Below are 24,593 nucleotides of genomic sequence, written 5' to 3'. Positions count from 1 at the left end.
TGAAAGCATCCATCAGAAAGTCATGTCTTCACTGAGTGGTAGAGTTCAGGCAAGTACAGTACGGTTAGGAATGGTCTGGTCTGGCCAGGTGAATGTTTCTATTGCAAGTTGGACTCCAACTAGGTAGGTGGAGTTTAGCCCGAATGCTTTGCTTGGCATCATACCAGTGAGACGAAAATGAATATGACAATGATGAACTAGCGGAGAATGTTTGCAGGTTTGGAGATGATCAGACTTTATTCCTGTTTTCTGGCATCTTTTTCATGGTATCTTTGCAAATATAAGTGAATGGGGAAGTTGCTTTGATGGCAAAAAGTGACTACCAGTAATTTTATGTTCCCCAAAAAAACGATCGTCACATAATGCTAGTAGCCCAGCCATAGCTGTACTGTGCCAATAAAGAAGGCCCAGAAATGGTAGTTTGGTTTGGTTGTACAAGCCCCTTTTTTTCATGGAAACAGAAAATAGTGTACTGTACCATAACCATGACCAAAATCAAACCATGCCCCTCTGTGGGAATGAGGCACATAAGGAAATGTAAAAGCATGTTGACATGACATGCTAGCAACACAGTGTAAGCTGTATTGCTAGCATTACTAGCTTATTTGAAGAAAGGATAACTTATTCTTAGCTTTTTCAAATAGTGTTTTGACTTCAAATACCCATCCCTAATCACAATAACGTTGCATTAATGACATAATTGACAACACCTGTAGCTGTGTTTTAACATCCTTAAGCTTTAAAAACAAACCAAAACATAACCATTGTAACAGTAACACTCTGCTTAGCATTATTTAGCAAAAATAAACCAAAGACTTCCAAGAGAAAAATATTACTTTTTAAATTCCATCTCATTATTTAAAATAAACCAAGTTTTTGGCCCTTTTCTTATTATGACTGACAATGATTTAACAAATAAAATCATGACAGCTGTGTAAATGCTGTATTATTATGTGAATGAGCATAAAAAAATACATAAAACGTAATCCCCACTAAGACAAAAGCACTGACATCTCTTTCATCATCTCTTTCAACCACATGGAAGCCCATTTTCAACTATTATTTATTCAGTCACACTCTGCTAAGTGCTGATTTTGTAGCACTTTCCTCATTTTTATGGCACCATTAAGGACACATTACAGCCAACCCCAGTCACCTTTCAGCTCTGTCAACGAAGATGTTAACGTTCACTATTAATTAAAGGGTATGCTTTGGGTTTTTTCTTTTTTTTTTTTTTTTTAATTTGTTTTTGTTTTGTTTTTCCAGCAAAAATGGCTAAATATTATATAAGATGCTTTAATTTAATCTATTTTTCTAATTCATATCCTGTGATGCAGTCACGGTTGCAGGTAAATCTCATGATTAGTCACACAAGCGTCTATCCCAGTGATATGTAAGCAACAATCCTGACAAATCACATGGAATCTCAGGTCTGACACTTTCACACCAGTGTACATTTTATGGGTCAGTTCACTTAACAGAAATGTCTTGCAGGAGGAAATCTGTGCAATCAGATGACACGCTGTTACCCAGAGGGAAGCTGATTATTTACATTTATTTAGCTCCATTGACAAGTGTCCCATCAACGATTAAAAAAAAACAAAAAAAATACAAATGATTACAAAAGTCCTCAACATCTGAATGAAAATTAACTGTAGCAGGTCACCCTTTTTCTAAAACCCAATCACTACGTAAGTACCACAGCATTATAAGCAATTATTCTAACTCCCAATCACCGTGTAATTGGATTTATTGAAAGAACAGAAATTTCGTCCGGAGCAATATAATGTCATGTATCTGCTTCACCTCTCTTTCATTTGGCTAAGACATTGACGTTGTGTTCTGAGTGTTAAAGCACCCACACACCCTGACCTTTTCCTTATCATAAATCACACTCTACTGTTCTCCTGCCAAGATTTTGTTTAACCCAATTTGTCACTGAGGACACCCCTTCCACCCTCACTGCACACTCAACTCAGAAGGACTGAGGAGCACAATTAGTAGGCGGATCAAAGCATGCCATCCAGACCTCTCTCTCTCGCCTTGTAATCATGGAAGTCAGTAGCCTCTGGAGCTGATAAGGTATGGCTACTGTTGACTTCAAAGCAAAGGCAGGAAAGGACTGTGGTCCAGCACTGAAAACAAGATTTACTTTCAGCAGTTTTGCGAACGTCATTTACTCTTAATTCTAATCGAGAAAAGTAATGAAACATAAAGATGTTTTACACCATCTGAAATGCTTTTAATGTTTCATATACAGCACTTTAGGTTGTGTTGTACATGAAAGGTGAATACAAATAAACTTGCCTTGCTTAATGCTTGATATCCTCAAGATGTTGAGCAAACTGGCCCACGAGAAAAAAAGTCCAAATTTAATTGCATAAAAGTTACTGAAATGACTGAATATTTCTCCAGTATCTGCTTTACACATTTTTAAAGAGGCATCTATCACAGAGTGTGAGACAGATGGACTTTACACATTATAATGACAGAAATGGGTCACTAAGGTGTAACAAGAATATCAGACGAATGCGCTGTCAGAGGATAGTCGCTCTTGTGGGATGGCCTGGGTCTCCCCGGGCATGATGAGGGGAGTCACCGAAATGACTCCCTCTGTGCTGGCAACCTTGATCCATTCACCAGGACAATTCCCAGACTTGTCACCATATAGTGGAGATTCAGACTTAGGGGCGAATGAAAGTCAAGTAAAACATTTACCACAACATGCTTTCACTACTCTGCCATGGAAACGTCAGCTTCCTGTGGAACCTTAACACTTCCTCATACTAACTTCAGAGATATGAATGAGCAGAAGTGGGATAATAGAAGTTGAACCTGTTATCATTCCAGCATGTTCCTTTTTAGTCAAATTTTATATTAATAGGTTGTTGTTGTTTTTTTACTCCAGTTCTCACCACAAAGAACTTCCAGTAGATTTTAGAGGGTAAAATCTGAAAGAATATGGCTTTCAGCTTTAATTAGTTGGGGGGTTTTTTTTATATTACATTCTATAGTTTCATAAAAATGATGAGCAATATGACAATATTAATTAAAACTATTATTGGAATAGCATATATTTATAAAACAGACACAAAACAAAAGTTGTAAAACTGGCAACAAAATACTAAAAAAGTTGGAAAATCTTTAGGGGGAACTCACAACAAATCTGAGACACCTTCAGAAATAAAGACTAGAGACAGATTTTCCTTCTTTAAAACTGTGAGGGGGAAATATGTAAAAAATGTAAAAGTAATTATTACTGAGTGTAAAATTGCAAAGAAGTGGGTGACTTCATGATTCATTGCCGCTCATGGCTGTAATACTAAGGACCTCAGGCCGTAGTATATTGGTAGTAGAATGGACTATTTTGTGGTGAAAGTCACTGCATGGGCACTGCAAGCTCTAGACTGTGAACACAAGACCCCACATAACCAACAATCTTCTTGGGGCCTGAGACTATTCAGTCTTGTGGATTTCTAAAAGTTCATAGTTTTTAGCTTTATAAAATAAAAACAGGTAAAGGAAAGCTTAGTGTTTCCCTGCTGAAATAAGGAAAGACTTCCCTGAAAAATCCAAAAATTGTTTTATCAAATGACAAATGCTGTGTCTGTTTGGCTAAAAGGGAAAGGAATCAGTTCAAAATCCAACATATTTGATGATAGTGAGCATTAGAGCACCTAGCATGGGTAACTTGAAAATTTGTGAGGGTAACTTAAAGTTCAACAGGTACTGAAGCATCTCATGTCGCCTATTCAGGTGTATTTTTCAGGGAAGCTTTTGCACATTTCAGCAAGGCACTGTCAGACTTTCTCTGAACTATTTTCAAGTGCACATATAATGACAGTTCTCACAAATCCTTGGATCCTGTTTGTATTCTCACATTATCTCTTTTTTTGAGTAAATATGGGCGCGAACTTATAAGACCCACCACACCCACCTAGTGCATAAAAAGAAAATTTTAAAAAAGGTGCAAATTATTCAGCCAGGAATGTGTGACTGATTGTCTTCATCTCTGTTAAGTAGTCTGCTATCTTTGCTCACTTCCACTCAGACTCAAAACGAGAAGATAATACTCAATTAACACCCAGTAAAACACATGCAGAGATGCTGCTGCTGCAGCAGATGGATGACAAGAAAAGATTCACAACTACTGGGTAAGTTTACATGCAGCATTTATCAGATCAATATCAGCATCAATACTTTAAAAAGCCACCACTTCAGTTGCTCCATACATTATAAATAAATTCCATCCTTTATTTGTGCAAAACAATAAACAAACCCTCTAAATGATTAATCAAAATATACACTGTGTCTGTTCACCTTGCTGTCTTATCACAGGTATGGTAGGTCTGAAAAGGTGGGTTTATTATGACAAGCAGCTTTCTGGGTGAACTGGGAGAATCCATGCAGGGGTACGCTGAGCTTCCCAAAACCATCATGTGTGTATGAGTGTTTGACAATTCATCATAGTGGACAGTAAATAATAAGCATGTGTGTGCATAAAGTGCAAAGCAAGCCCACAATCAGCTTATGCTTGGACGTTTTCACCAAAGGCAGCCTCACCTGTGACATCTGGGGTCTGAAATTGATCTCCTTCAGGTCCACTGATCCGGGAGAGAGGTTGTGCAACATCTGGCACAGAAGCACCCCGTCTCGCAGAGCCTGTGCCAAGTCGAAGACGGCCGCCGAGGGCCACACGACCCGGTGGTTCGGGGGCAGGACCTTGCAGTCTATCAACCACCGCCCGCATTGTCTCCACTCCTCCATCTCTGCCCCGGAGACTCTCCTCGAGAACTAACCCGAGTCCTGGAACTGATCCGCGGCCAGAGGAAAGCTGCGTTTCACGGCGCACAAGCAGGCACTACGGTGGATTTCCTAACCAGCTCCGGGTATCTTGATCATTCACTATCAGCTTTATGACCAGGCTATTTCCTCAACTTTTGAGTTGAAACTGCAGCAGACCACCTGGTTATATTCAGCATGTCAGCATTTCCGCGCTCCAAACACGAGGGCTCGAAAAATGCCCAAACACTGATTTGACTTGAGTCCACAGAGATGTTAGGGAAATTTTCTTCTCTTCATTCTCAAAAAAGTTGCTTTCAGCACATAAAATCCAAAAGGCGTGAATGGAAACGAGCAGTGACAAACTACACAGCTGGATGCAGCGGTTTGTCATATACCGACTTCACGAGTGTCTCTCAAGCCAGTGTACAAACAGTAGAAAGAGTGTGTGTGTGTGTGTGTGTGTGTGTGTGTGTGTGTGTGTGTGTGTCTGTGATTAAAGCGGTGTTTCAAGTCTCGTTTAGACGCTGAACAAAGCCCGGAGTCACTTACTGTATTTGCATTTCACGTTTCGTCATTAGTCCACCAGACGTCAAAAAGCAGAAGTTGCAGTAAATTCCGAGGGGGCAAAATGAGGCAAAAGAAGAGGAAACACGCGAGGGAAGCTCACAACAACGCTCGGGTCCCCCCTGTTTCCATAACACTCTCTAAACGCTGCAATTCAGCAACGGAAACAAGTCCAGAAGAAGAGGGGGGGAGCAAAAAGAGGAGCCCGTGTTTGCATGTATCCTGTTTAGCGTCTCGCGCCTTTACGCACGCCCCAAAATCAGTGCAGTTCTTCTGAGATTTCCACCTCTCTTCCGTTCACGTCCTCGCTCGCACGTCTCTCTGCCCCCCCTTCTCCGTGATTCCCTTTGGCACGGAGATGCTTCACTACTCCCTGGGCTGCTGCTGCTTACAACTCACTCGTCCACGCTTCAGGCAGGTTCGGGACTGACTCTGCCAGAACCCGCACGTGCGCGTTATCTCCTACAAAAGTTCTCCCACTCCGCTCCAGTTGGTGTTTTCTTACTTTTGCCTGAAGTGGCTTCACACTCCAAGGAACGAGGAGTTTCTTGGAGTATTTTTTTTGAAAAGGGTATCCGGGATTTGTGATTGCGCCCTCCGACGGGTGAAGCTGCAATTGCGCGTGCAGTGGTGATTTGGCATTATTGGGATAACAACGTGTACTGTTATGGACATGTATTCCAACACACACACACACACATACACACACACACAACGGCAAAACGTATAAAAAGTTGAGCAAAAGTATAATAACATACAAGACAAGCAGAAAAACAACGTTTCAATGGGAGACATGTTTTCAGAACCTAAATGAAAACAACATTTCTGTAAACGACAAATAAAACGAGATGAAAAGCACATTTTTAAAGATTTTTTTTCAGTATTGTTGCTGTTCTTATTTTCAATATATTTGGGTGTTTTCACTCTGTCATCTTTTGACTCACTAAACATCTGCACAGAAGTAGGAAGTTGGCAGTGGTTCTGTGGTTGAAGTACTGCAATGAATCATGAATATAAAGCAGATTATTAGTTTTATATGAAAGCAGCATTTAAAAAGTAATTAATTACTATCCTCAAAGTATGTATATAATTGATCTAATTAGTTCTCATCTTGACCCTATGATGGACAGGAAGCCTGTTGCCCATCGCCTCCATGACCACTGGGATGCGTTCCAGGGGTACGCATCCCAGTGCCACTCTTAGAAAAGATCAAGTGAAAATGAAAGATTTGTGGGTGGGCAATATTTTAAAAAATGATATAATAATAGAAATAAAATATTCAAATATTGATATTAGAATATTTTTTTATATTGTCAATTGAGGACATTTCTGAGGACAGAAAAGGTTATTTAACTTATTAGAAAAAGTTACTATTACAAATAGAAATGCCTGATATTATCGGCATACTGATATTGTAGGCGATATCTACATTAAAATCCAATATAGAAAATTATCGTTTTTACTTTTTTAATGACAAATTTAATCCACATTAAAATGTAATAGTAGAAAATGCATTTAGGAAAAGTTTTGCTTGCTGTTTTCTTGCTTCTTCTCACAGGCAGGAAATCAGGGAAGACAATTCTTTATTGTCAAATGTTAATTGAAAAAACAGCTTACAATGTATGAGCAGTGAGAGGAAAGAAACAGTGGTGATCTTGCAAATCTAAAATTCGTATAATGCTAGATAACCTATAAAGAACATGGCATGCCTGCCATCACAAACAAGTTCTAAACCATCATCCCTCCACCACCGTGCTTTATAGCTGGTAAGAGATGTCTGTGCTGATATGCTGTGTTTAGCTTTCACCAAAAAGATCTACATTGGTCTAATCCGTTCAAAAGACATTGTTACAGTAGTCTGTTATGTCCAATTTTTTTTTTTTTTTTTTTGTTCTCTTTGTTTGTTTTTTTCAGTTTTTAGGCATTGCACAGCCTGACCACTGGGACCTTAATTCCTGATTTTTTTCTTCTGTGGCATCAATTTAACACACACACGGAGGAAGGTGCTTACACTTTCTGGTGATCAGTTAATCAAGTGCTTTGATTAGCAACACTTAGCTGCTACTTATTCTCTTAACTTCCATAAAAAAGGTGTTGCACTCAGTTATTCACACACTGCTTTTGTGTTTTGGCTCTGCGTTTACGAAATAACGACTTTCATAGTACAATCTGGCGTGTCATTTTTTATTTTGGTCACATTGTCCAGTTCATGACACAAATGACAACTATTATGCCCTGACTTGTAAAACTGTAGAACTAAAGGTTCATGTCCATGACTCTATATGGCTAAGACAGAGACCATACTTGGCTTTTAATGTTGCATGTATTTAATTGAAACTGCTATGTGTGTGATGAATCACATTGTTACTTATTATAATTGTTAATGTTATATCGATAGAGAAGGTTACTATTTTTTTTATTTTGAGATCATGGCAGAAAGAAACAAGTGTAACGTAGATGGTATATAGCCCCTAAACCAAGCACATTGTGTCTTGTGTTCTAAACTTTCCATTATTTTTCCTGCTGTCCACCCTGTGACCTGACATCTGCTCAAATATGTCCCTACAATGCCTACACTGGTTTTTCATATTACTGCTTCCATCCATCCATCCATCCATCCATCCATCCATCCATCCATCCTCTTAATCGCTTGTTCCAATTAAGGGTCACGGGGAAGCTGGACCCAATCCGACTGGGCGAGAGGCAGGGTCAACAGTCCACTGTGTAATGTTTTAACCTATTTTCTGAACTAACATTTTATGTTGAAACCCAGGGTACTGCAACCAGATGCAGAGATCTGAGTGATGTAGTTTGATGAGGATAGCCAAACGGCAGTTGCAACGTCAATAAAAAAAAGAGCCGACTGGCATTGGGAATAACACACATCTGGTGTGGTCAAGTCTTCATTAACAGGAAGTCATTACATGGTGTCTGAGAATTGCTAGATTACAAACCTGCCACTGATATAAACAGAAGGAGGGAATGGAGGCATATAGAATTCTAACCCCGCAAATGGACTGGTAATCATCCAATCTTCTGGACGCATGGCTCTGTTTCAAGCAACACATCGACCTTATGTTCACGGGCCCACTCAAACAGAGATCAGAGGACCAGAAATGCAGTTTCCTATTGCTATGGATCCGAGACAAAGGCCGAGATATCAGCAATATGTGGAACCTCACGGAAGACGAAGTGACAACATTAAAAACGCACTATGACAAATTTTAAGTGTACCTTACCCCGAAGGCAAACCCCATATTTGCCAGGTATAAATTCCACGAAAAGACACAAGGAAGTGGTCAGTCGTTCGAGCATTTTATCATGGGGTTCAAACTGCTAGTTAAAGACTGCAACTACAACAATAGCGATGAGATGGTAAGGGACCGTATTGTATTTAGCACCAATTCCCCAAAAGTAAGAGAAAAACTGCTAAGCAAAGGACCTGAGCTAACATTAGAGAAAGCAGTTGACATAGCCCGCTCCCACGAGCTAGCACAAGTTCAGCTAAAGGCTATGGCTAACGACAGCCACGAAGTCAACGCCATACATTGCAAGACTGGAAAACCTGAATATGTGAAGCATGCTAACGGATCAAATTAAGGATCCAGAGCATCCAAAAAACGTAGTTTCCCTTTTGCTGGACACTCAGTGTCACTCTGTCCAGCAAAAGTGCCTGAAGTGTAAAAAGTTTAACAACTTTGCCAAAGCATGCAGATTCAAGCCTCATGCTGTACACAGAACAGGACATAAGGAGGTGCACACTGTTGAAGAGATCAGCCACTCTGACACAGAGCTGTTTGTTGACACTGTTACAGCAGCAAAAGAGGCTGAGAAGGACTCTGCACTTGCAAGCATCAAACTGGGACCACACAGACTGAAGCTGACGTTCAAGCTAGATACTGGTGCACAAACAAGTGTTATCCCTGAAAAGGTATCATCCATGGACAAGCGGAGACTGAACGGCTATGGTGGAAAGTGAAAGGCTACTGCAACCTGAGAAGCACATACAAAGACAGATCGACAACTGAGCAGTTCTACATTGTGGAAAGTTGTGTGCACAGTCACAAAAAAGTGACTTGGGAGCAACAATCATGCAGGAAGGCAGACCAGTCGTTTATGCATCAAAGCTCCTCAACAGCACCTAAAGAAACTATGCTCAAATTGAAAAAGAGTTATATGCTGTGCTATACAGGTGCAAGAGGTTCCATGGGTACATTTATGGGTGACACATAATTGTGGAGTCAGACACAAGCCTCTGGAAACCATAATCTGGAAACCTTTAGCTCTCTCACTGCCACACCTGCAGCACATGCTACTTGCACTACAGAAATACAGCATAACTCTCATCCACAAACCAGGCAAGGAAATCCCGGTGGTCGACAAATTATCCAGAAAATTTATGGATGATGAGGACAGCTCACTAGTTGAAGCCATGTAAACCCAGGTACACATTGTCATCAGCACAGCACCGGTGAGTACGGACAGGGTTGATGACAACAAAATAGCCACAGCGAATGATGTACAACTGTCTGCCCTTAAACGAGCTATCCAGACAGGCTGGCTAGAAATGAGAAATAAATGTCCCCCACTCACCCCTGAGATCTGGAACCATCGCTGTGAGATCTCTGGAGCAGACAGCATTCTTCTGAAAGGTGAGAAGATCATAATTCTTCACAAACTCAGACAAGATATGCTGCAACGTATACATACTGGACATTTTGGCATAGAAAAGAGCAAACAAAGAGCCAGGGACATAATGTTCTGGCCAGCCATGGCTAAGCAGATAGAAGAGATTGTAATAAAATGTGACATTTGCCAAATACACCACCGGTCCTGCCAAAAGGAGCCCATGCTCTCAATGACTGTCCCAGAAAACCTGTGGCACACCTTGTCCACCAAGTTATTCTCTTGGAACTCTGAAAACTACATTGTCATGGGTGACCACCTTAGCAGGTACTCTGAAATGGAGCCCCTTCCCATCACCACCTCTACCACTGTCATCCGCAAGATGAAAACTGCATTCACAAGACATGGCATCCCGAGAAGGATCCTGAGTGACAACAACCCGTGCTACAGTTCATGTGAATTTCAGCAGTTTGCGGAGGCATAGGGTTTTCAGCACATCACGTAAAGCCCACATTACCCCCTAGAGCAGGGGTGTCAAACTGCAGTCCTGGAGGGCTGGTATCCTGCAGGTTTTTGTTGTCTCTGTGCTGCAACACACACCTGACCGACACTCAAACAGGTTGACAAGAAGCTGCTGGATCCATTGATTTGAATCAGCTATGTTGGTGGAGGGAAACAACAAAAACCTGCCGGATTCCGGCCCTCGAGGACTGGATTCTGACATCCCTGCCCTAGAGCAATGGCTTAGCCGAAAAGACAGTTCAGACTGCAATGCGAATCCTCACAAAAGCCAGAGAGGACAAGAAAGATCCCTATCTTGCCCTTTTAGAGTACAGGAATACCCCTGTTGATAGTCTTAAATAACCATCCCAAATCCTTATGAGCCACAGACTCCATTCCAGCTTACCTACAACACCAGAACAGCCGCAACCTCAGGTGACACCACAGAGCTTAGTTAAGGCAAGGAGTCTCAGCATCAACAGAGACAACATTACAACAAAACTGCCAGGTCCCTGCCATTGCTGCGTGCTGGAGCACCCATCTGTTTTCAGCAAGAAGATGGCCAGTGGCAACCAGCTACAGTCATCCGCCCAGCACAAACTCCACAGTTACCACATAAAGACCAGCAATGGAGAGACTCTGAGACGCAACCGACGACATCTCCTCCACACACCAGAAAAGCCACACACCCAACGACAAACGGACCCAAGCTCCAGTGTTCCAACTAACGGAGAGCAAGCATCAGAGGTGCAGCCTTTGGGGATCCCACCAAGTGAACAGACACACATTAAGCCACCCGTCTGTACCCAATTTGGTCGTGCAGTAAGACCAAGACAAGTTCTGGACTTATAATGGAACAGCAACGAATAAAACAAAACAAAAAAACCCCAAAAGAAATAAATAAAAGACAATCAGTTGTTAATGTTCAGCTGTCTACATCTGAGTGATGTAGTTTGATGAGGATAGCTGAGTGGCAGCTGCGACGACAATAAAAAAGAGCCGACTGGTGTTGGGAATAACACGCATCTGCTGTGGTTGAGTCTACATTAACACGAAGTCATAACACACCACAGGGTCAACACAGAGAGACAAACAACTATTCACACTCATACCTAGGGACAATTTAGAGTAACCAATTAACCTAACATCCATGTCTTTGGATGGTGGGAGGAAGACGGAATACCCAGATAGAACCCAGGCATATCCACATGGAGAGAATCCACACACACCGAGGCTTCAACCAATAATTTTCTTGCTGTGAGACCCACAGTGCTAACCACTACCTCACCATGTAGCCTGCTTTCAGTCAGAAAGAATTCATTTCTGATGTCGCACACAAACATTTCAAATGAACTCTAAATATTCCAGGCAGCCATGACAAACATGTATGTGTAACTTAAAACAAAATGTTTTCAGTCTAACTTGTCAAATGTTTGCTCTTTGAGTTTGCTAGCATGATGGCAGATATCCTATGTGCTTCAGTAGAGTTTGTTTACTTCAAAACATATATCTGTAGCATGCTAGCTTGGACAATCATAACCAGCTTTACTTGTTCATGTACTTTTGCAGGAGACATTTTTCTGTTTTACATTCATCATTTGAGGAAAAGTAACAGAAAATTTGCAGGAAAGAAATCCAAAGAATGAGGCTGCTTTCAAATTACTCCTGATAGGGTTTAAAAGCATTTAAATTTTAAAATAAAGCGATCAATCTTTAAAGACTGTCAAGCCGTCAGTCTGAGCAAGACGAACCAACGGTTGCGTGTCTTACATCTTGTTCATCTCACCACAGAGAGGCAGAGTTAGAAAAAAAAAGGAGAACATAAAATTTGCATGGGAGGGTTCAGATGATTCACATTCAGTTAAACTCTGATGTATTAATCTGTGTGCTGGTTATGCACATAAACACCTCACTCAAACCACTTCATCTGTCATGGCTGGGAACGCACTCCATTATGTGCTGCTTCAAAACGTGACTGGCTTGTCGATGATTCCACAAATTCAACACTTCTCACCGGGTCTGCAAAATATAAGAATTTCAAATTATATTTGTATTTTTGATCAACTAAGTGAATTCCATTTAGCAGGATTTCCATACGCACTGCTGTCACAGCTCGCTAGGATCAGAACCACAAGTTTTGAACACTCCCAAGAGTTGTTGCAGGCAGATGGAGGATATCTTTGGAGTTTTAAAAAGGATGATTAAATCAACACAGTCACCCATCAGCGTAGTTTCCAGACACATGGGGCATCGTAAAAACAAAGCATAGTGTGCACAGGGAAGCATTTTGCCATTTGAAGAGCTTGTTTTCTTGCCACGGTGTGTGTAGCGCTGCAACAAGGTTATAGGATGAGAGTTAGACTTTAGATCAGGCAAGCAGAAACAAAGTCACATTTCTTGTTGTAAGGGAGTGATAACCACTGCTGTCGGTATTCACCATTTGTTTCTGATGCACAGCAAGTGCTTGCAAAATCCCATCATCATAGCTTAAAGCTGGGGTAGCTAATGTTGGGGAGCTAGCAAGATTTGAAAGTGGCTCCCTCTGGTTTTGCTCCTTGCATGAACCAAGGCTTTTTTATTCGCAGCTTTTTCCACCAATGACTTTGTCTTTCTCAGCTGTTTAGAGGGAGGAGGCAAATAAACCGAGCCGGTCATTAATATCCTTCCTGCATTTTCTCAGCCATGTTTGCTTGCTGAATTTCTTCTTCACTACTTTGTATTTTTATCCTAACACGCTATTTATATGCAGGGTGTGGCTATCAGGTATACGCTGCGGGAGGGGGAGGAGGGGAGCCGAGAGAAGAAGCTTACAAAATATAAGAAATGAACAACTCCATTTTGATCCAAACGTTTGGATTTGTCAGAGTTTTTGCACATTTACAATAAACGGAGGGGTCTAACTATATTTCTTATCGTTCATGATTACAAAATGTATAGACTACTAGTAAAAGAAAAGTGTCTCTGAGATGACCTACTATAGCTTTGAGAAGTCAGTTTAGCTTTAAGCTAACAGTTCAATATATTCTCATATCTCACGTGCTTTATTGGAAAAAAGGAAAAATCTCTCTCTCAAATCCCTCATGCAAAAACATATCCCCCAAGACAAACACTGTTCCTTTCATTTTCAGCTATTTAATGCTTTCTAGGGTTTGTTTTTGCCCTCTTATGTTCCATGTTCTTTCAGAGCGACATGTTTTTGTAAATGAAATAATCACAAACGGTCAATTAATCGCTTAATTGCCACTAAGAATCAATATGGCACCTGTTCCCGGTTAAATTCCCCTTCGTCATGTCTCATTACTCCCTAAACTCACTCATCACTGCACTTCCCCAGTTCCAGATTCCCACAGGGGGAACTGGCATGTTTAGCCAATTTATCCCGAGGCATAAAAGAAAGCAGCGGACAAAAACTTGGGTCTTCAGAGCTCCTATTGTGTCTAAAAGAGGATTTTAAAGATTACAACATAGGAACTGTATTTGTACAAGTGGAAGCTTGCCGCCAACATGGAAACATACTGGCTTACTGGGGCTTCAGGAGGGATTATGATGACCAACGCCAAACTCAACTGTAAAACGTAGAGAAAATGGTTGCTTCTTTATTCTTGTTGTTGTTGCACACAAGGACATGGGATTTTGTTGACCGCTGATACTGCAGCTTTACATGGCGGCAAATGTCCATGTGGTAGCTGCAAGCTAAGTTTCAACAGTTGCAGACCAGGTGTAAATCTTTGCAGCCATTTTCTTTGACAGAAACCATGTTTTGTTTTTTTTTTCATGCCAGGGCAGAAAGAGCCTTTCCTATCAGTTGCAGAATTTGCATTGATCTAGAAAGAGAAAGACAAGATTGGAAAGTGACCCAAATAAAAGGGCCAGGAGCAAAACATACAGCTGGCTTAGTCAGAAATGTTGAATATGCTCGAGCTGCTTTTCCTGCTTTCAGATTTAGATCTTTGGACGGCGAATGTGGGGATGAGCTGCTTCTGCTTCTCGCAAATACCAGCAATCTTTTTCTACAGACCAAATGTGAGCATTTGAGGATTTCCTGCTTTTGTAGTTTCTTACCATTTTAAAGCCATTTTTGCTTTCCAGAACAGCCCTGACCTTTAAGCGACCTGTTGTCAGCCAAGAAAATGACAGCTGATGTGAGTTGAATCTGTTTTAATGTGCCTCATTATTACACGGCAAGATATTTAACTCCATACGCAGTGCCATCTTCGTCCTGAGGATGCAGGAGCTGGATAAATGGATGCCCTTTGCAGAGTGAAATCACTGATGTACAAATAGTCTTTGTGTGTGGCCAATGGAGTCAGGAGATCGCTTAACCTTTAAGGAATGTTTCATACGTCTAATTAGCATAAAATATGGATTATAGGTATTTAGGCAATAAGGGAAATGATCTGCAATGTCAAAGCTGGATGAATAAAACACACCAGTTGAAGACAAGTGACATAACTTGCAGTCGTTCCAGAGGAATGTTGTGGTTATCAACTCCACCAGACTGCGGTCTCTCTGCCATTATGCGACGCTGTACAGTTTGTGTAAAAGCAAACAACCCATAATCCTGTCTAGACCAATAACCTTGAGGTCAATATGTTTTAAGAAAATGCTGCTGGGACATCCTGTTGTGATTAATGATCTCATGAAAACATCAGAGAAAGCTGCTGTCTATGAAAACAGGGGCATGGGGGACATATAGGAACTTAAGTAGGTTGCTGGCTAAGCTGTCTTTTGCCACACTTTCACCAGTGTTGCACCTTTACTGGTCCAGTGACGCTGTTGAGCGCTGAAAGTTGCAACTCTGAGTCAATGCTGCAAAAGATCCTGCTCAGCAGAACCTCTCCTTCCACGAGGAACGGTTTGAACATAGATTAATTAGCACCATAACATCTTCTACAAATGAAGCATATTAAAAAGGTTCACATTTCACAAAGAATATCTTATTTTTTTTATTGAGGGTCTTGATCGGCGTTGTGGAAGCATGAATCAAGTTACCCAATAGCCATGCATGCACATGCACCTCATATCTTGATCACACTGTGTTTTTATTAGTCCGTCATTGGTTTTCTACAAGTCGGAAAACAGAGAACCCGACGGCTATTAATCATAGCAAACAGTTGTGTGTGTGTGTGATGTGTTTGCTGAGCTGCACGTGTGCTTTTCCTCACCATGGGTTTCATGAACTGGGCGGTGGCGAGAAGTGACAGAAATAACTAGTTGTCATTGGAGCTGTGGCATTGATCAATCATGGCCTGAGGCTGCAGAGGGATGCAGGATGGCATGTTCTTGTGTTATGATGGGATTGCAGGTCACAGAGAGCACAGCACCCTGCAGCATAGTCAGTGCAAGAACAGCAAGCTGGCCCGGGTTGCCACACAGTGATGAATAGCCATCAGGGTGCTACTTGGGTGCTTTGACTCCAATCGTAACATGTCTTTTTTTTTTAAAAATTGCTTTATTAAAAAGAGGCCTCAAACAGAGCACTTTTTCTTTAAAAGGTCATAAATAAACTGTTTTATATAATTGCACAGGATACTCACAACATTCCCCAGCTAGATTTATGTTTATTCATCAGGCAAAAATGAAACCATGAAAAACTGAGTCAAGTGTCAGATGATCCATGCTCGCCATCTACTGGCCGACAACTGAACTGGGCTGTTTATGGAATAACTTAACCTTACTGTGCATCAATGCTTCACATCCATGCTCCGCCTGCACACACGCTGTGCTTCACACGTGCATGCTAACAGCAGCACATATTCAGTGAGGTGGAAGCTGGTCGAGGCACCAGATGTTAGGACTGGGCAGTGTTGGGCTGGAGCCAGTTTCTGCTGTGCATACTGGAAGTGGAGTAAATGTTTGAACCTGGGCAGTTTCCTAAGACATTACCCTGTATCGTCCTTCCAGCTTCAAGTCTGTTGCATTACATAAACCTGGTGAAATAATTCAGTTAAATATACTGTGACTCTGTAAAACATAAATATCCAGTTTTGTTGCAGGTTTAAAAGCTGTGATGAGAAACACCAAAGATTATTGTTGTGATAAAAACAGAACTGATAACATAAGTCGTAAAGTTTAATATGAATAAACATAGAAAAATAAGCATGTTTGTCATCAACAAAGAGACATCTTTTGGTCACCAAACAAGAAATAAATACACAACGTTCATGAGTCACCATCGTCTGAACTAGAGTCAGTGGAGCTGCTGGTGTCTAAATCTGAAGAACTGCTGCTGCTGGTGTTATGAGATGCCGTCTGACTCCTCCTTTCTAGATAAAAAGAAAAACAAGAAGAGCAAATGAAATGCTACAGTGCTGCTTGCATTCAAGTTCTTTAGGTTATCAGCGGCTAAACTACTCACCCTGAAATCTCCTGAACTTTTTGTACAGACAGGACTTGACAAAATGCTCCAGCTCCCGCAGCGTGGACGGCTTCAATATCTCAAAGTCAATCTCGATCTCGTCCAGGTTGTCGCTGCACATGTTGGGCTCCCGCGACTGAATGATCTGCACCACGCGGCCCAACTTCATGCCAGGTAAGCGGTTAATGTCCAGGCTAAGCTGGTGCTTTTCCTCGTAGGTCATTGGCAGCAGCTCATCATTAGAATCATAGTCTTTGCTCCCTTTCCATGACGGCCTAAAATGAGGACAAGGAAGCAAAGTCTATGTATAAAGTAGGAGTAAAAATGTGGGAAAAAAAGATTTAAAAGAACATAAATATACCTTGGGATGGAGTTTAATGCATGTTTAGAACTGACAGCGCCTTTGCTTTGGTTGCTGACCTCCTTGTATGTTTCTTTCCTCATCTTTGGTCTACTCACAGGAGCTTTTGACAGGGCAGCAAGCTGTTCATGAACAGTTCCAAACTGCACGAAAGTTCACCAAATAAGTTAGAACAATTCTAAAAGAAAAGGAACAACAACAACAATCCCAAGAAGAGATGGAAGCTAAGCTATAGTGTGGCTGCTAACTGGAAATGATGTACTTCATGCCAAGTTGGGTGAATAATCAGTATCAAATTCAGTCAACAGGGTTCTTCACGAAACCTTTTTAGCTTTCTTTATGCTTTTCCTGTTTTTGTTTTTTTTTACTTTTTATTTGATAGGGACAAGTATGCTCCATGAATGATGGCGCATACTGCAGCATTTTAGCCAAGGATAATTTTTAATGCCCGACCCTAGTTGGGGTTTTACACAATAAGAAAGTATACAGTTTACATTGCATTACTAAATTAAAAGTTACACATATGTGCCTTAATATATACATACAAGTAGGGCTGGGCGATATGACCTTTTAGTAATATCCCGATATTTTTATGGCCTGTCACGACATACGATATATATCTCGATATTTACCTTAGCCTTGAATTAATGCTTTGGTGCATACAATCACATCAGTAAGATGATTTTGTGTCTCCATTAAAACATAATTGCTCATACTGCATTAAGAGATGCTGATTTTAAACAATCATGCCAAAAAGATGAAATTGTAACGAAGCAAACTGATCAAAACTGTATTTATTGAACAGTTAAAGCAGTGGCAGAAACATGTCATTTTAAAACAAAATAAAGTGACTTTGCATGATGTAATAAATGCAACGTATGAAAATAGGTGCTCTAGGGGGTGACTTTTCAAATGATTAACTATTATAAGGCTTTGTTTTATGGATACGTTTTTGAGTTGTCATGTATTTTTTTTTTTCATCGCAGAGTTTAGCGTAGAAATCAGTCTTATAATACAGGCAGAATGTCCTCGTATCGTCTCCAGTAAGCGGCTTCAGCCAGTTTTTAATTCAGGATTGGATTCCCACTCCTTCCTGTACTTTCTAGAGGCATGATGAGCTAGATAAATATGCTTGTATCACACACACAGTGGACGAGGTGAGTAAGTGACAGAGGCTGTGAATGTAATCAAATAGAATTAATTATTTTTGCACGACGTGAAAAACTTTGTAATTTACGTCCCACTCTGTGATCCAGAGCGGGATCAGTGGCTGATTTGGCTGTTCATTGTGACTGTAGGTGGAGTCGTGCAGGTGTCCTCTCTGCTCCTCTGACTGGCTGCAGCTGCAGCCGGAGCGACTGAGTGCTTTAGGACGGGGAGAGACTCTCGTTCTGACAATAACTTTACAATATGCGCTTTAAAGTCAGTCGCCAAAACACCAGGAAAGTCTCCAATAACTCCAGTAAAAGTCGCTAGATTTGTCGCTAGTCGCTTTTCGCAAAAAAAGTCGCCAAGTTGGAAACAGTGGCTACACGCTGCCTCTCATGACGTAGTACGTAGCTCACGTTATGTACGTAACTCGGTGCGCTTGCTTTAACTCTCTGTGCAAAGCGGTGGAGAGTCGAGGAGGAGTGAGAAAACCCCGCCCACAGCTAAAAACTGCGTGACAACAGGATACTCGAATATGACGAATATAGGCATTTTCTATATCGCACAGAGGACTACCAACGATATCTCGAGTAAATTCTATATATCGCCCAGCCCTACATACAAGATACAATTATGTATATATACACCAAAATGTAAAATGAAATAAAACACATTCAGGGCGGTCAATAAAGGCTGTTGCAGTGTACCTGAGAACTGCGGAGTAAAAAAGTTATCTTGCTTATGTCTTTAACTATGTCTCGGTGACAAATATGTAGAAGCTCCCACTGCTCTAAAAATACTGTGAAGCTGCTAAATTGAGGCAGATGGACAAAAAGACTTTTACTCATCAGAAATGTGTGGACATTTGCATTGTATATTTTACAGAATACAGATTTTTAGAAAGTTGTGTACTTTAACAGAGCATCTGTTAAGGAAAGGCAAAACTGTGTGTGGAAACCCACCTCAGCAAGCTGCGCTGCACGCTCCACTGCTGGCTGCGACTTGTCCAAACTGGAGGAACTGTCACCGTTCAGTCCACATGTTGCTGCACTGTTTGCAGACGCGGGACCGGCTGGTGCCTTTAACTCCACGTGCTCATCGGGTATCTTGGCAAACTTCTGCTCGAACACTCCCTGAGTCAACCATTCGCATGAGGACAGAGGCGAATTTAAAAATGAAACCAAGAGAAGAGCTCGAAGAATTAAAAGGATCTGATTATGTGAACATTCGCAACTAACCTGAAGTCTTCTGGCCATGCTGACAACACTGTGATGCGAGGGGTTGTACTTATAGCAGTTAGAAAATATTAACCTCACATCTGCTGCGAACTGCTGCACGTCTTGATATTCGCCTCCATCCATCTTTTTCTGCAAAATAAAATTCAGACTGAAACAGAAAGTCCTCTTTTTTTCTGGAGACGTTTGAGGCATGATGGGATAAATGTACTTTAACGGTGCCAAGATCCATGGGGTATTTGATGATGTCGTGGTAGTCGTGCAGCTCCAGAGCTTGAGCATCTACAGGCAAGTAGAAGGGCCAAGCATACGCTGAATGCTTCTTGGACAGCATTTCCTTCAGGATGTCACTGCAGTACTTCAGCTGCTCGCTTAAACTGCACCGCTTGGTTTGTTGTTGTGGCAGCTCTCTCTCTTCCAGTTCACTCATAAGAGTACTGGCTCGTCCTGCGCAGCTTTTTTTCATCTTGTTCTCTGTTGACATAGTCGAAACGGCAACGATTGCTGAGATAAAATGGTTAATTACGTTTCCCTGAAGTTGCTTTTGCTGTTTACCGATTTAAACTTATTACCCGGGTTGCTATTCTTCCTTGCTCTTCTTCTGGGTCCATGGGGAAGAATCTCGACTTCTTTCTGAGGCATTTGGGAAACTTTATGCAGAAAAACCTTCTCCACGGCGAGAGCCATCAGCACTATGTCATCTGTGGGCTGCAGAGGGAAAGCATAAGCCATCAGAATAAGGCGCTACAAGCATTGTGCGGCTCAAATTCTTATACTTCTCACCTTGTTGTATATGTAGCAGTTGGTGAACATGGTGTTGAAGTCTTGCAAGCACTCACTGGCACTCCAATAATAGTTGTTCTCCAGTCGTTTCTTGATGGTACCCATGTCCATAGGGGTAGTTATTATCTTATGATAGTCCTGATTGAGAATAGTCAGTGTCAGATAGAAAATCTGCTTCAAGTTTGACTGAGGAAAGGAAGTTCAATTCTGAGATATACTTTCCCCTTTATACTTTAGATGGTTTTCCAGCTGAAAATCACATCAATCTTAAAACACGACACACACAAAGATGATTTGGAGAGAAGAAATCAGGCGAGTCAAGAAACATAAGCACCAAGATAAGATGGTGCTTAAGTCTGAGTCAACCCCAAACAGGAAAATAGTTATTAATTGACAGTAGCCTGTTTTCTGATGGATTTTATCTCAGAAATGAAGGTTTTTTTTGTTTTATTACAGATAGTCTTAAAAAGTTACAACCACTTTGGTTAATTCTAATTCATTTTTCAAAAATGTAATTTTCAAATTAAGTCATTCATTTATAAAAGTACGAGCTGTCAGTGTCGCATAAAACATTTCTGCATCTCTATACTCACTGTGTTTACGTAGAGTAGGGGATTGTGCGCATAAGAATAAGGAGGCAAAGACAAATTGGTGAATAAAACAAGTGAGCGAATCTTACAAAGCAACACAAATACAATGAAAGGACAAAACAGGGAAATGTAAATGTTCATGTGTGGTTTTACTCCAAAGGGGGAAAATGAAAACAGATGCTTTTCCTGAGGCGACAAAAACTTTTAATGAACATAAACAGGTGTTTAAAATAAGTAAACTAATTAAAGTATCAAGAGAAAATTACAATTACTTTACATGCAGTACCAGTCAAACGTTGACACTTTTTCATTCAATCGGTTTTCTTTGTTTCATTTTCTTAGTTGTAGAGTTTAACTACAGACATCCACACTATGAACGAACATATAAGAACATACGAGTTTTTCATAAACCAGAATATGTTAATAACATGTTAATATGTAATAGGTTAAAAAATTCTGGGAACTCCTTCAAGGCTGTCAGAAAACCATTCAAGGTGTCTGCCTCATGAAGCTGACTGGGATATAACCAAGAATGTCAAGCTGTCAAAGCAAAAGGTGGCTATTTTCAAGAATCTGAAACATATTATGGTTTACTAACAATGTTTTGTATGATTACATAATTCCATATAAATCCCTTCATAGTGTGGATGTCCTTGGTTTTAAGTTTTAATAAATAAATAAATAAATGAATAAAAAATGACAAACCATTGAATGAAAATGTGTCCTAACTTTTGACTGGTGTAGTGTACAAGAACAGGTGTGACTTATGACACGAGTGGGGGTGCCCAAACTTCCCAACAAAATGAGGTATTTTTTATACAAGAAAGTTTTTTGGTAAGTTCTTGCAGATCTGAACCAGTCACGGTGAAGTGACGAACACTGTTCAGATTAGCTGCAATGCAATGTTCTGGCAGGATGCTACTCTTCTGCAGACTTGCAGCATTTTCTTCCTGCTTAAGCTTAAAATGATAAATTTCATATTTGCTTGATAGCAGAAAACCTCTTTTAATAAAAGTTTTTTGTTTTTTTTAACTGTAATTTACATTTGATGCATTTTCTAAATAGCAAAAGAAAAAAAAAAAAGAGAGAGACAAACAAACAAACAAAAAATGCTGTTCATCAGCTTATTACTCAACAAGTGCAACTACTCACAGGTAGTCCAAGAGTGACTGCATCAACAGGCTGGTAAAAAGGCCAAGCGAACGGGTGCCGCCACAGGGATTTGATCACTACCTTCTGCATAAACTGCAACTGGTTGGTCCTTCGGCTCGGCTTGTTAGGATTGGTCACCTCAGGAGGTGGAGGGTTCACAAGCTTTGGTGGCTCTGGTTCTGTGTCTGCTGACATGATGATGGCAAACAAGTCGGCCAGCTCCTGTTATCTTCTGCAAATGACGCTGTGTTCTTCTGTCTGCTCAGCAACGACTCTGAGGGAGCGCCACTCCACTTCACACATAGTTTTTACACCACACAAGGTCACCTGTTGCAGTCGATGAAAGGAGAAAATGTAAAAGAGACACATAGTTCAGATGTGAACTACACTAAGACATTAATAATTACATCTGTTACCTATTTAGTTTGCGATGTGGTGTTTTATAATAGAATGAGAAGCTGATTGAACAATATCAGCATTTTTTTCTGAACCTGTTAAATGTACAATTATTTTTCTTTTTTGTTCAAAGTTTTTTTTTTATTGAAAAATTAGTTAGACATAATATTGAAAAAAAAAACAATGCAGTCATCTTTTTTAATATATAACTCCCTGGAACAAAGCCACCCTGTTGCACCATAAAGACATTTTTTTTTACAAAAACAATATTGTTTCTGTAAATGTACAATTATAAATACTAACTATCATTTTAAAAAGGTCATCTTCTGAGTTGATGTGTCAACATAACACAAGTTAACCCATGGAAGTAGCAGCAAACCGGTGTTTCCTGTTATCTGTGAGGTAAAGCATTAAGTATTGTGTGGTGACTTTCAAGGTAAAAAGGTAATATATCAAACTTTTAAGACAAAGGGTAATTTGGTTTGATGTACAAAGTATATAATTCATTATGAGACTATTTAGGATTGATTCAGTGGTAATACAGCATTGATCTAATGTTGGTAATACAATATCTCCAATAAGCTCACAAAGAAGTAAATAAATTATATATTTTTAAAAAAAATTAAAAACAAATATTTGAAGTTTGTCACTTTGGCAAAGCCATTTCTGTTTGCACAACTCACCCCATGGCCACAGTGAACAGTAACATTTTAGGTGCTACACAGTCAGTTTTGGAACTTAGATGCCAGCCTCCTGGTTTGTTTACACGCACAACGCTCAGACAGACAACAACGTGACAAAAAGCGTGTTTTCCTCCATTTTCCAACCTAAATCACGATTTAAAAAAAAAAGAAAAAACAACAACAACAACAAAAAAAAAAACCCCAAAAAAACCGACAGAGCCAAGGCTAGTCGGTTTCATCTGCACCGCACTATACACGTCAGTGGAAATTTGTTTTATTTTAAAATCTCGATAAAACGACAACAAACAAAAACACCAACATTAGCCATAAGCTTTAGCTGTAGCCTCATAAACGTTAAATGTCGCGCGACACTAAAGTTGAAGCTAATGAAATGATAATTAAAAAGCATTTAATGTTTAAAATGACCAGACTTAAGAAACACGACACCACCCCACTGTGTAGAACCCTTCAACACTGAAAAACATCCACGTCGCTGGTTAAGCCTGGCTAGCTGGTTTACATGTTCCTCTGTGGAGCCACTAACTAGCAAACACAAGATGGGATTACAAATACGCTGCGGGTCATAGACATTTTGTCCGGGTGAACTTTGAGTTTTGCTTCCAGTTTCCGTGTTTTGTGGCAGCCAAAGTGTGAAACTGCGAAAGGTTGCCTTTAAGATAGCCATAACTTGAGATAACGGAGAGAAGAAACCTGGTTGCTAGTGTAACAGTCACTGGTTAAAAACATACGTATAAGACGAGTGTTTATCAACTCGCTTTCTTATGAGGGCGGATTGAAAAAAGACGATGCCCACCTGAGAAAAGTTCACACCTTCCACCCAGGACCAAACAAAAACAGGGAGCTAGGTTGACCTCACTCCATAACGCATGAGAAAGACTTTAGCAACTTGTTGACTAACCTGCCGTGGGCATGGCTGGAGGGAGGAACCGCTCGCTCTTCTTCTTCTGGGTGTTTTGTTCTTGCGGCTGGCACGCGACGATTTAACGCAAGTGCACCACCAACTGGTGAAGAGCGGTACCTCGAGCGCGACGTACATATACGTGCACTACTACAACCAAGAGTTAAACATAGATTCAACCTTTAATCCTCCCATAATCTTTTCTTGAATATTAAGATTTTTTTTTTTTAAAACAATCAGCCTTAAACACTTTACTTCACTTTTCACAGAAATACCAAACTAGTCAATTTGAGAATGATTAAATAAGGCAAGTAACGTACTCTTCCTTAAATCTAAATCGAGACCAGATCTTTTTTTTTTTTTTTTTTTCTTTTTTTTTTAAATTCTCCATTTGACTAATCATAATAAGTGTTTGCTTAGGGCTCTTTAAAAATAGGTAAGAATAGTTTTCCAATTTTATTTCTGAAATAGGATTATCAAACACATTCAAT

At 40.4% G+C, this 24,593-nt stretch overlaps 2 protein-coding genes across 3 annotated transcripts in view; both read right to left on the bottom strand.

Annotated features, from left to right (window-relative positions):
* Positions 1-4,767, bottom strand: part of vav2 (vav 2 guanine nucleotide exchange factor) — a gene marked incomplete at both ends in the record, with an annotated part of 239,622 nt that extends 234,855 nt beyond the window's left edge. Inside the window, one exon of the mRNA XM_079256778.1 lies at positions 4,564-4,767. Within this exon, the coding sequence (XP_079112904.1) occupies positions 4,564-4,767 (204 nt within the window). The remainder of the gene's footprint in view (positions 1-4,563) is intronic.
* Positions 4,768-16,544: 11,777 nt separating this feature from the next.
* LOC306768084 (bromodomain-containing protein 3-like) lies at positions 16,545-24,147 on the bottom strand. Of its 2 annotated transcripts, none has more exons than XM_079256305.1 (10): positions 24,103-24,147; positions 22,105-22,431; positions 20,363-20,500; positions 20,152-20,287; positions 19,791-20,053; positions 19,583-19,711; positions 19,307-19,477; positions 17,196-17,338; positions 16,835-17,109; positions 16,545-16,742 (listed from the first exon to the last, which is right to left on the bottom strand). In XM_079256305.1, exons 2-10 carry the CDS (start codon positions 22,297-22,299, stop codon positions 16,639-16,641), a joined length of 1,554 nt encoding a protein of 517 aa, XP_079112431.1. In that variant the 5' UTR covers positions 22,300-22,431; positions 24,103-24,147; the 3' UTR covers positions 16,545-16,638. The 2 variants fall into 2 exon arrangements, with proteins under 2 accessions (XP_079112431.1, XP_079112430.1); XM_079256304.1 differs by having other exon boundaries at positions 23,998-24,122.
* Positions 24,148-24,593: the final 446 nt, after the last annotated feature.

The sequence above is a fragment of the Telmatherina bonti genome (genome assembly GCF_933228915.1).
Source record: "Telmatherina bonti genome assembly, chromosome: 17".
Lineage (NCBI taxonomy): Eukaryota > Metazoa > Chordata > Actinopteri > Atheriniformes > Telmatherinidae > Telmatherina > Telmatherina bonti.
Note: the sequence above shows the minus strand (reverse complement) of the source record. Positions and strands in the feature narration are given on the sequence as shown.

What these genes read in the sequence shown, in the direction of transcription:
- LOC306768084 (XM_079256305.1), bottom strand. Translation starts at nt 22,299, where the DNA reads ATGTCAGCAGACACAGAACCAGAGCCACCAAAGCTTGTGAACCCTCCA. An exon ending in TGGATCTTGGCACCGTTAAA is followed by an intron (nt 19,712 to 19,790) that starts GTACATTTATCC and finishes TTTATTTTGCAG; the next exon opens with AAAAAGATGGATGGAGGCGA. An exon ending in GCATGGCCAGAAGACTTCAG is followed by an intron (nt 19,478 to 19,582) that starts GTTAGTTGCGAA and finishes TGGTTGACTCAG; the next exon opens with GGAGTGTTCGAGCAGAAGTT.